Genomic DNA, 12,505 nt, shown 5'->3' on the forward strand with positions numbered 1-12,505 from the left:
GTGGAAGTGGTGGGCTGTGCTTGTTAGTAATTTATGACAGGAGTGTCTTAAGGCAACCAGGTGAAGTTAGCTAACATTGCACTAATCAGAATAGTTTTGCTTTAAACAGCAGTAAATGGGCTGAAAATACAGCAGGTTTGAAGTAGAAAGGCTGAAGATGGGCACCCTCAGTTGATGTGAGTTTCTTCCTGTAACTCATGAAGACACACTCCAGACTACAAAAAGAAGAAAAAAGTTGGACAAAGGACAGTCTTCTACAGCCCCTCACCATAACAATCCTGCATTTTAAGAATTTCAGATACTAGAGATAGGTAAAGAGGGATTTAAGAGTTTCTTGTGTTGGCTTTCCTAGTTTTGGTTTTCCTTTGTGCTTGCACACCAATAGTTCTCACCCAGGACTATGTATCAGTCACCACTGGTTACCGCAGTGTTTGTTACTGTATTACAGCACAAACATAAACTCTGTCCTCCCATGAAATACTTGGGGATTACCTGAGAATTCAAATCAGAGACTGAATCCATATGTTCCTGGCTTGCTATCCTGACCCAACATTAGTATCATTTCACCCAGCAGCAAAGCCTCTACTTGAAAAAAGCTACTTACTACGGCAGTGCACTTGGAACTGCCACACTGAAAAGGATTCATCTAGCAAGAAGCTGGGGCAGATAATAAACAATTCTCAGTCAAGGGAGGCATACAGTATTTCTCCTTATACTTCTGCAACATGCAGCTGTAGAAACCAGGAACAACCTCCATTTTTTAAGTCCTTGCTATTTTCACTTTGCCCTGTTTCACTCTGCACAGGTGTTTGAGATTCAGCTTCTAGAGCTCCCACAGTGCTCACAGTTTACCACCCATCACAGGCAACAGTTGTTAAAGCAGTCACTGCTATTTCAAATTAATGTTGTATATACTTTGAGTATCCTGGCTTTATTTAAACTCTACCAATGAGTTAACACCATCTATTCCAACTCTATGAGAAATCTCCATTTTGGTGAAACTTACCAATAATGATGATGATGATGATGAGAACAACAGCTATCAATATTGCCCACATCTGTGAAAAAAGCCATACAACACTTACTACAAACCATGTAGCAGCATTCACTGGCCTTTAGGGTACAGGAAAGCAGCCCCTGCAAGGTGCTTTTGCACTGTGTGCTAGATCTAACACAGCAAGTAAAACTTCTTCAGTAAGCCAGCTTGATTCACCATCACCACTTGGAGATGGTAAGCTGTGCACACAGGCAAAGCAGACCAACAGGTTCTCTTCCACTGTGCCTCCATGCAAAGCCTGTCTCAGGTGACTACACAAGCAGGAGTAAAGAACTATTAAATATTTCTACTCTTACCCTGTACCACATCTTTCACTGTCTCTGTTGCTCACCAAAGAAGATTCCAACCTTTGCCAACAGCTACAAGTACAGGAGTCTGAGTGAACTCCTTCTGCTTTCTAATGCTTCCTGCACATTAACTCAACCTATGCATTTTTGACCTTTTTCTTCCTGTTCCCCAAAGCCTCAGATTACTGAGGTGTTGCCCTCTGGCCATTACCATCTTAGACAAGGTCTTGCATCAAGCAGCACAGCTGGTAATCCAGCTTTTGGTTACTTCATCTAACCACTATGCCATGTTTTAAAAAGAGATGCTATAACTTAAATAACATGGGCTAAAGTCGCTTTTACTTCTGTCTTTTGAGATGTCAATCGTAATAGTGTCAACTGCAATACCGCATAGTGTAAGTACACAAGCCATGGTTACCTTACAGTTCTTCCACCAATACTTTCTTTTCAGCTTGGCTGCACTGGTCTCAAACTGGGAAGCTCCTGCTTGCAGTGCATCAGCACGGTCATCCAACTCCGACAGCTTCTGATCTCGCTCCAATACCTTGTCCACATTCACTCTCATGATGTCAACAACCTGCATCAGTTTAATGTTTACAGTAAGTTATCAGTTGTATCACCCACTGTGGAACTTAATTGCAGGCAACAGATAGCAACACATGGTACTCTTAATGTTCTCTTCTCAGAAGTAGGAGCTATTGCCTTTTAGTATATCCAGTCATAAGCTTAAACAAAACCATGAAATTCACCTGTGGCTGGAAGCCCCCCATACCTACTTTAAAATATCAGTAGTGCCAGTTGTGCTGGCACTCCCTTAAACCTGGGAAATAATTCCTGACTCCTGATTCAGAAGAAGTTGAAGCATATAAACATGATAGTAAACCACGTGCCAAAAAAATACTGTCGGTAGTCAGCCTGGCTTTTGGACTCCCCAGAAATCTGGACGGGTCATATTTGGTGGTCAGCCTTCATTGCCACTGATAAGAGAAAAGCTTGTTCTCTGGAAGAACAAAGATTATCTTTACTTATGCCGAATCCTCAAGCACTGAATTTGCAGCTAATATTTGGACACTGGTAACTTCTCTCTACTTCCCCACTCCAGCTGAATGCATTTTTTTTTTCCCCAACCTTTGCAAGAGTTAACATGACACAAGTATAATAAAGCAAGCTGAATGATACCAGGCTTCCCCTTCATATAATGAAGGCGAAACTGCTTTGGCCAAAATATCTCTTCTAGTTATATAGGTTTCCTGAAGGAAAATGATTACGTTGCTATCAGACTAGAATTTTACCTCATCTACTTGGTGTTGAGTCTGCTGAAGACGACGATTACTGCCAGCAGCCACATTTGAGCTTCCAGGGATACTGGCTGACCTGCAGTAAAGAAAATCATCATTATCCTGTTTAGCTTTTGATAGGTTGTGGTTTTGGTTTTAAGTGGCTATGCTTAGAGTACACAAATTATCTGACATTCCTGAAAACAGGGAACTTGTATCCTTGGAGTAAATACGGGGCGGTTTCCTACCGGAGAAGTGGTGGTATAATAGCTGAGAATAGGTGTAAGTCACACAGTGTCCCAACATCTTGCCAAGGAATTGCTTGACATGCTAAAAGACAGCAGTAGCTTGCTAATACTATAGTTTACAATAAGGCATATGACAACTCCTATAATGGTTCACAGGGCTCAAACATTCAAGACTTTAGGCTCAGGGGGGTTCTTATTTTCCAGTATGAACACAAATACTAGGCTTCAAGCTACAGCAGTTTACAAAAAAACTATATACAGTAACTTAATAGTTATTCTAACCATGTGCTCTTCCAGTGGTTGCTTCCGTCTCTACTCTTTTGAAACAGAGCACAACAGAAAGCACAAGAAGGAAAAAGCATTCAGCATATACAGCAATTTACCTCTGGTCAGCTTTGAATTCATAACCTCAGGCACTTGAGTTGTTTTACCAGCTGCAACACCCTGCATCTTTGTAATGGATGCAAGAGCCTCTGTACATACTTCTCATACCTTTTTCACTGCTTTAACAAGTTTTTGTTGCATTTCTCTAGAACTATCTGTACTCAATTTGCTTTTCATGTTTTCATTTCTTCTGCATCAGAAACAAGTACTGTTTATGCATCCTGATACTCAAAAGAGCTGAAGCTGAGTATTCGCTGTATTGACACATTTGCACATTGACTTCTAACTTACATTTAGCAAGAACAAACGTATACAAACATAATGAGCAAACCAGGAAGCCTGCAGTCCGTCTATACAATAAAACTGCTCCTCTGTTTTGGCAGTTAAGTCACCCTTTCATGTTGTTTCAGTGCTGGTCCCAGACTGAAGAGTCTCAGAAGCAAAACCTCTTCCTGAGAGCAGAGGTTCCAACGACAACAACAAACCAGTCCCTGAGAGCTCTCTCCGTGCCCTGGCTACGCGGGCAGTGCTTTCGGAGACGCCTGGGGCTAGCAGAGAGGTTACCAGAGAGCCGCCAGGACAGGACAGTCCGCCCGAGCAGAAGCCAAACGCCCTGGTACCCGGCCCGAGCAGCGGCTCAGGGCGTGCGGCCCAAGGGACGGCGAGGCCCAGCCCCTCGCCACTGCCCGCGCCTCTCCACTTCACGCACAGCCGCTCCCGGAAGACCCCGCCCGCGGGCGCTGCCGTCTCAGCGGCACCCAGCCGACACCGGCGGGCCGGGCCGGGCCACCCGCGCTGCGCAGCAGGCCTGTCCCTGCTCCGCCGCCACCGCCCGCCTGCGCGCGGCCGGTTCGGCCGGGCCCGCCGCCGCTCCCCGGCTTCCCCGACGGCGGGTGTCCCCCCGAGGCGCCCCGCACTCACATCCTGCCGGCGGGCGTCGGACCGCTGCTCGGCGAGAGGGTCCGGGCGGCTCCCAACGGGAAGTACGCGCAGCCCCGGCAGCGTCCCGGATGAGGCGACAGACCCGGGCGGGGCCTGAGCGGGGCCTGGGCGCCCCGGGGCGGGGCCTGGAGACCACGCCTCCAGCAGGACGGTGCCTGGGAAGCCACGCCCCAGAAGGGCGTTGCCCGGAGGCCGCGCCCCCGGAGTAGGGCGGGGGCAGCGAGCGCGCCGTGCAGCTGCGGGGGGCGCGGCGCGAGCCGCAGGGCGGGGGGGGGGCTGTCACCGCCGCGTCAGGCGCCGCGAGGGGGGGCGGGGTGTGTCTCTCGCCCCCCTCGCCCCCACCCCCCTTTCAGTCCCCCAGCGCCCTGCGGGGAGCCGGCCCCGCACAGGCGGGTGTTAACAAGTAATACCTGAGGGAGTCGGGGCCAGGCCGCCCGGTGAGCGCTGCGGGCGGGAACGGGGGCCTGGACGCGGCTGTGGCAGGACCTGGTGGGCCGGGCCTGAGGCGCGGGCGGGCCGGGGTAGACTTGAGGAGAGGACCCCCCCCGGCTCCCCTCCGCTGCAGTGATTCGGTGGTGTTGCTGTGTCGGCTCTTCTGGTGGGGGGTGTCTGGGGTGGGGGGTGGTGCCGGGGCCCGGCTCTTCTACAGTGTCCCTTACACCGGCCTGTGAGTGTGGGACAGGCTAATATAGTTGGTACCGGTGCGTATGTGTAGTGCATGGGGCACACGCGCGCGCACCCCACCCCCACCCCCGCGTGCGCACACCCCCCCACCCCTCCCTCGCTCTCAGCCAGTTTCTGGGCAGGACATGGCCTGCTCCTCTGGCCATCTTCTGTGTGTGAATGCGTCTTGGTGCACACTTCGGGGCTGCTGCCTGTGTGTGTCAGACCCCAGTTCTCTGTGGCAGCACCCTCAGAAGTGGTGCAGTTACATTGCCTTACAACACTTGGCCGGAACTGCCGGGGCCACGTGGTGATTTTGGGAGATCATTGTGCTTACACAGTGGGAAAAGTGTACATGCTTTTTTTTTTTTAAATCGTATCAGCGTGTGCCTTGCATCACCTGAGGGCAAGTGGAAGATGCTGAAGGGTGAAGGTCTGCCAAGGTAGGAAGGTTTGTTCCTATCCTTCTTGCTGGTTCCGAAGGGCTCTTGGCGTGACCTAAGCCCAGAAGTACACCTGGGCTCATTTCTCAGAGACCTGGCGGGGTTATGCCTAATCTGGGCCTGGCTGGGATGTAGTTGATGTTTTTCATTGCAGCCTGTACGGTGCTCTCTTTTTGATTTGTGACCAAAACAGCGTTGATAACACACTGATGTTTTGGCTGTTGCTGAACAGTGCTTGCACAGCATCAAGGCCTTCTCTGTTTCGCACGCTACCCCCGCAGCGAGTAGGCTGGGGGCGGGTGAGAGGCTGGAAGGGGACACGAACGGGACAGCTGTGCCAAACAGATGCTATTCCATGCCAGATAACATCATCCTCAGCAGTAAAGCTGGGTGGGGTGGTGGTGGTCTTTCCAAGGTTGGTGGGAGGTAGTGAGCCTTTGCATCACTTGTTCTTATTTTTCTTATATTTGTTCTTTACCTTATTTTTGTTCTTTTCCTTTTTTCCTTCACTTAGTAAACTGTGTTTATGTCACCCCAGGCATTTTTTTCTTATGTTTGCTCTTCCAGTTCTCTTCCCCCATGCCGCTAGGGAGAAGGGGGAAGGTGGGGGAGTGAGCAAGCCGCTGACTGGTGCTTACTTTCTGGCCAGGGTCAACCCACCACGATGCTAAAGGAGAACCCAGGAATTAACAGGCACGTAAAATGGAAAATCAGGGCAGTATCTGTGAGCAAATTGAGGAGTTAAATGCTGATTTATTCTTAAAGAGAAACATAATTAAACTTGTTTCTCTGTAGTCCAAAAGAAACTCTCTTAATGAAATCTCATCTTCTCTTGTGTTCCTGGGTTTTGGAAGAACTTACTCATGATAGTACTAACATAGTCTTTCACAGACCAGATGATTAATTTATTGAAGCTGTTTTTCCTTGCTAGGCTAGCCTTGTAGTCAGGTACAAAATTTGCATTATTGAGGGTTGGTTCATGTAACGTACGTATCTGTTCAGTGCAATAGTTAGCTATTTACAAATATGTAGTATTGTGTCACCTTACATAATTTCACAGAATGTTTCCAAATTTGATAAACTATAGCATATTGCTGTGAAAACTCATTTCCACCAAACCAGGCTGCTAGCTGCAGCTGGGCAGAAGTTGTATTTTAAGGACAAACGGCTTTTTAAGGCTTCTGTGTAGTTGTAGTCATCTTGGCAAAACCTGTAATTTGAAGCTTGGGTATTATGTGTAGATGGGTACTCAGCGTTTGTGGTTTTAAAAGTTTTCCTTTCTGCTGTAAGAGTATGGACAACACTCCAAAGGAGAAACTTCTGCTTGGGGTGAGGGCCTCGGGGGAAGAAACAAGAGAGGGTGGCTGGCGGTTACAAGTTTTGTCTAGCAGCTGCCAGCGTGGGAGCTGCCGGCAGGGCCTTGGGTCTGAACCAGTAGCGCAGAGCGGTGTCATGGAGCTCTGGGCTGGCCTCTAAACTGGAGAAGGACCGGGCTGGCAGTGCTGTGCAGGGGAGCTGCAGAGCACCACTGTGCGGTGGCACTCTTCAGCAGGAGACCCGGAAGAGTTTGCTGCCCGGAAATAAAGAGTTCCTCTCAAACGTGCTGCTTTACACACCAGACGGAGGTTACACACTGGAATACAGCAGCAGAAAGGGCTGCAGATCCAGGGACTGTGGTGTTGCCATTACTGAATCCCACCATGCTCCAGGGCCTGCACACCTGCTCGCGGGTAGACTGTGGACTGTTCAGATTATAACCTGTAAGAAACTAGATACTCCTTACAAGCAGGTCATGTAAAAGAAACACATTTTTTTCATGGTCACTTACAGTGACTAAAGGACTACGTCACTCTTTTAAACTAGGATGGAAAAGATGTGTTTAAAAAAAGGCACACACTTTGTATGGGGAAATTTTCTTTGTTTTTAATTTACAGCAGAAAGAATATAAAGCATTCAGAAAACATTTTCCATATTTTAAGGGCAATTCAAAACATTTTGCATGGTTCCAGCAGCTGAGTTCTTCAACAGATCCATTGATTCAGTGATGCTTTACATGCACGGTTACAAAAATAAAACTTACAAAAGAGAAGACATCTATACTAGTTTTACATGCAAGTCTTGGGGACCCCCCATTGGGCACCAGCTATTGTGTGGAACTGCCATAAGCGTGCAACCAGAGAGGGGGTTCATGTTATATTCTGTATTTCTTTCACACAGTATTACTGCTGTCGAATGTGTTTTCACAAAGGAGCAATTCCATTATCAGAAGACAGAAGATCTGGCTCCTGGCACTTCGGAATTCGAATTTTCCCGGAAAGCTGCACTTACTTATCTTCTGTGAAAATGTAAGTTCCACAACCAAGAAAAGGGTGAGCAGAATCACTTCACTGGGGGGGAAGTCTTTCTAACTTCCCAGTGATACACTGAAGGGTTATGGCCCGACACAACAAAGCACTTAGAAGCCGTACTTAGCTTAAAGCATGCAAGTAGTTCTGTTGCGCCCGTGGAACTGCTTGCATGTTTAACAGCAAGTACATGCTTAAACGTTTGGCTGCAGCAGGATCTAGATTAGTAGATACACCACCAGGCCCATGGATCTGGAAGAGTAATTTGAAATAGCTCTGTATATTACTGAATCATTTTCTGTAAGACAGGGAGTTAAAACATTTCCACTGAGGTCACTACTCTTGTTAGGAAAAGGTCCATTCTATATTGTCACATATCGGTTAATGGGAGCAACATTTCAGTTTCAAAATGTCAGAGTTCTTCCAGTATTAATACAGAGCATTTCCAATTCATTCCAAAGGAGATTCTTTGGCGTCTCCTGTTCTGTTTTTGCGCGAGAGGAAAATTTAATGGTTAAAGTCCCAATTCCATACAGTAAATCGAGGCTATGAGGCTGCCCACAGGCATAGTGTGAGCACCAGGCCATGCGTTTTTCTTTTTTCCCTTTTTTTAAATTGAATCAGGTCATAAAGCAGCAGTTCAGAAATGTACAAGAGAATTCTGATAATGAGCTATAGCACATCTACTGTAATTCAATGCTGGCAGTGAAAAGAAGTAATTAAAAACAGGTACAATTATAGAAAAGGCACCAAGAGCACTGACCCCAGTTTTTTTTTGCCACAATCTTTGTTTTTACTCTTCTTTTAAAGACACCAGTTTAAAAGCTTCTTACATGTGAATATTTTTAGGCTTCACAACAAGCCTTGCATTTAAACATTGCAGTTGGTGGCCGGGATCAAGCAAGAACAACTATTCCAAAACTAACAATCTCAAATTTACACCAGTCCATTCAGAAATTTTAAACTGCCACAAGCAAAACAAACACACAGGAGCAGTTTCTGATCTCAGACACATGTACATAACCCACAGTAAGGACACAGACTTCAGGAGTTTCTTCCCTTACATTCCTGTGTAATAAAGATCAGAACCTGGTTCCCATTGTCGAGAATTAGTGACAGTTTTAAATTAGTAGTTCAATTTAAAAAAATCTAATTTCTTTGGCTCCTCACTATGTGGAAATAGCAATATACCATGACACCCCTACAAGATCAGTTTGCATCTTTTTTTAAGTTTTACTTAATTTTTTAAAATTTTTTGTGCAATTTTTATTACATTTTCTGACTTCCAGCAGGAGATATGAAAATGTGAAACATATTTTTCTACTTTCATACTATTTCTTTTTTTTTTTTTCATTTTATGTTCATTCTAAGTGTTCTTTATTGGAGTGAGTGTATGGTGTTAAGCTAGATACGGATTTTGTACTCTTATGATTATCTGCTTTGCAAAAGTAACTTAATTTTCTTAAGCAATATTAGCATTCACATTACTTGGCACCATTGGCAAAAAAAAAAAAGACGGGGAAAAAAAAAAGAAGGAAGGAATAAATAAATTAAATCCAACCAAACCAAACTCCTGGTAGCCAAAATCAAATGTAAACATATCCTTTTTTTTCCTTTTTTTTTTTTTTTTTTTTAAAGTAATGTTGCTCTGCCTTTTTTTCCTAAGTCTAAATACAGTAGCTCTTTTTTGCCATTTAGTCATGCTTTAGCAAAAATGTTCTTCTAAAGAACATTTAAAATAAAGTTTCTTATAGTGAAATAAAGTTTTTGTTTCATTTTACAGACCATAGCCACTAATGCTTTGCTTTGTTCATTTCTTTTTCTTGAGTTCATGCACATATCTCTTTGTTTTAATATATACAGTATGTACAAACAATACATCCACACTCTTCTCGTTCATTCAGACAAAACTATACAAATAATAATTTTATCTTGCCAAGTTATTGACCCTTTGTGAATAAAATATTTAGTAATTAATCAATATATTCCCTTTCAAATATTTTTTTCTCATTTTCCATTTCTACCTTCTATATATACAGAAACTGCCCAGATTTTGATGAAATAGCCAAAATAAGAAATTTACTGGCCAGAATGCAGCACCACTCTGATCTTTAGGTGGTATAAAATGTCCAGGCAACATATGTATGTGACTCTGCAAAATGACAAGAGGTTTGACAAGTACTTAAGATAAAAAGCTACATGTTTGACAAATTATTTTAAGAACTTAATTAAAATAATAGTACATGAAGGTAAGGCTCAAAAATAAAGTGCTGAATATGAGAGAAAGTACATGACAATTGATATGTTTGCAGGTTCTAGTAAAAATACCAAAAAAACTTTTTAAAACTTGCTTAAGCTGCTCTCTCCATTCCTCATGCATTACCCGTTTATCTCATACACCAATCCCTTCTGTAAGTTCCCACGGGATGTATTAAAAACCTGCAGATTTAAAAAGTTGCATTAAGTGTGCTGTAGAGATTTAAATAAAACACAAAGGACGGAAGTGCGAAGGAAATGAGGATGCATGGACCCAATAAAGATGTACTGATCTAAGCCCCTCCACTGAGACTCTCAAAGCTTCAGTTTCTTGGAGATGACTGACAGGTGCAGGAACAGCATTCTTGTGTTGCTTGTGCATTCCCACCTTTTCTTAACAATATTTTTGGTATAATATTTGTACAGTTCCACATGTTGTTTAATACAGCCCTATATGAAAAGGATAATTAATCGCTTCTTCCTTCTCGGAGAATGAAGCAACTCACAATTTCCTCCTGGTGTCTTTTGTTTTCCACATGATCCAACAGAAGATTGAGTTCCAAGATGTCTTGCTGAACAAATTAAAAGTTGTCCATGAAAGTGCAAATGCAATGACCAAAACATTACTGTTAAAATCCTGCAGCTGGTATTTTCAGAACTGCAGTGGGTATTTTTGTTGTTGTTGTTGCATGTCTCTGCTAAAAACAGAAAATGAAAACAGTCTGAAAAGCAATGTCACATTGCTACGGGATGCTGCTGCGTATCTTCAAGTTCCTTGGCCTTTTTCAATTCTTTCACTCTGAAAAAACAAAGAGGAGCTATATAACACTTCTATTGCAAACCTCTTTCACGACAGAAAAATCCAAATGATTCCTCACTCTAACCTCCCGTGCAAAAGAGCCAGCTCCCAGAGAAATTACAGGAGGGTAATGCGTTCCTGACACCATAAACAGTTGGAAGCGCAAGAATGGGCCACTAAAAATCCAAGACAAACACATTTGGAAAGATACACTTATTTCCAGCTACTGTTTTTTCCTGATACTTGTAACTACAGTTGGACTTCATTCTGGTATTGGCCTATTTAATCGCTTGGGGTTTTTTTGAACTGCTGTTCATTAACTGATTTTGCAGCTGCCTGCTATTCCAGCTGTTATGGCAAAGGGGATTTTCAGTGTTGACCTTTTTTCTCCATACATCGCTGAAGCAGCAACAATTTGATGTCATGCCCAGCACGGTAGGGGAAAATCAGTCTGTCATACTTACAAGGGAAGCTTGATGTTGATACAGAATTTCACATAAGAAAGCGTTTATGTGCGAGTAGAAGGAACCGGTATAGGTGTGAAGAAAGATAGTTTACTTCACGCTTATTCCAGCTGCTAGCAGCTGTATTTTCTAGCATGTTGTTGGTAGTAGATTCATGTTTTTTCCCAGCCAGCAGTGGAGGACACTGCATGCCAAGGGAGATGAAGCTACAACGTGGAAGAGTCACTCTCCCTAGATGTGGTCTGATGCTTCAGTTCTCAGCTTTTAAAATGCATGCAATACATTACCTCCTCTAGCACTTGTCAGCATAAGAACTAAATCATCGCTGAAAGCTGAAATAATTAAAAATTAAATTAAAAGGATGAAGAGAAGGGAATCATTTCAATCCCATCAAATAAAGCAGAATTCTGCATCGGTGCTGGAGTAGCAGCAATCCTCTGCTCAGGCTGACAAACTGGCTGCATGTCAGTGAAGGCTCCCTGCAAAGGAGCCAAAACAGCTCCACGGGGACTTCCCATGCAGCCCCTAAACCTGAAGGCAGGTGCCCAGCTGAACTTGCGGCAGCTTGGCTCTGCCTCCTTTTGCAGGGAGCTCCTTTCCACAGTGTGATCTCTTTGCCACCTGCCTCCACGTGTCTTTCCTCCACTACCGTGAGGGGACCACCACCCCAAAAGGAGTAGAATACAGCCTAAATTAAGGTGATGTAGCAACGCAGGTATGGGCCCAACTGATGTAGCGAAAACCTGAAAGGACAAATAACGAAGGTATGGTACAAAGAACTGTGTCAGAACTGCAAGTCCGTGTAAAAGAATCCAACTAAGAGTGAATGAATTTAACAAAGCCTAAGTAAATGTAGATAGTAAAAGATGTCGGGAGAGCTAAGCAGCAGCAATGCCAGTTTGCAGCTTCTGTATGTAGACTTCCACTCACACATCCTCTTTTGGCTCTTGCACCAGCCTGCTAATGTAAGGATACGATGAAGGCTACAAACTGACCTCTATAAACGCACCTCTATTTCACCGTTTTATTTATTCATTTTTCTGCACATACTATTACTCAGTCACAGTCAAAAGGGAGCTGGCTGCTTTTAACTCTTTGTTTTAGCTGACTCAAAGCTCTAGCACTCAAAGCCATTCTCTTTATTTGTGAAACTGGGGGAAACAGGAGTCAATGAATAAATCACACTAACCAATATGCAGGTCAGACCTTTGCTAATTACCTTAATTCTACTGAATTGTTTGAGAATATCATGTATGGAAAGACAGAGGGCTCTGCTAGTCCAAATGCACATGCTGTTTTCAGAGCCTGAAGACCTACATCCGGGGGGCCACGGCACTCCT

The 12,505-nt window shown here is 44.4% G+C and overlaps 2 protein-coding genes across 2 annotated transcripts in view; both read right to left on the reverse strand.

Moving 5' to 3' along the window:
- Positions 1-10: 10 nt before the first annotated feature.
- Positions 11-4,356, reverse strand: VAMP3 (vesicle associated membrane protein 3). The gene is made up of 5 exons (XM_075172132.1): positions 4,175-4,356; positions 2,637-2,718; positions 1,763-1,921; positions 1,007-1,058; positions 11-215 (listed from the first exon to the last, which is right to left on the reverse strand). Coding segments are annotated over exons 1-5 (315 nt in total). The 5' UTR covers positions 4,177-4,356; the 3' UTR covers positions 11-195.
- A 2,842-nt stretch (positions 4,357-7,198) lies between these two features.
- CAMTA1 (calmodulin binding transcription activator 1) overlaps positions 7,199-12,505 on the reverse strand; it is a 327,820-nt gene continuing 322,513 nt past the window's right edge. The window contains exon 24 of the mRNA XM_075172134.1: positions 7,199-10,701. Within this exon, the coding sequence (XP_075028235.1) occupies positions 10,638-10,701 (64 nt within the window). The 3' untranslated portion in view covers positions 7,199-10,637. The remainder of the gene's footprint in view (positions 10,702-12,505) is intronic.

This window comes from Calonectris borealis, chromosome 23 (genome assembly GCF_964195595.1).
Source record: "Calonectris borealis chromosome 23, bCalBor7.hap1.2, whole genome shotgun sequence".
NCBI lineage: Eukaryota > Metazoa > Chordata > Aves > Procellariiformes > Procellariidae > Calonectris > Calonectris borealis.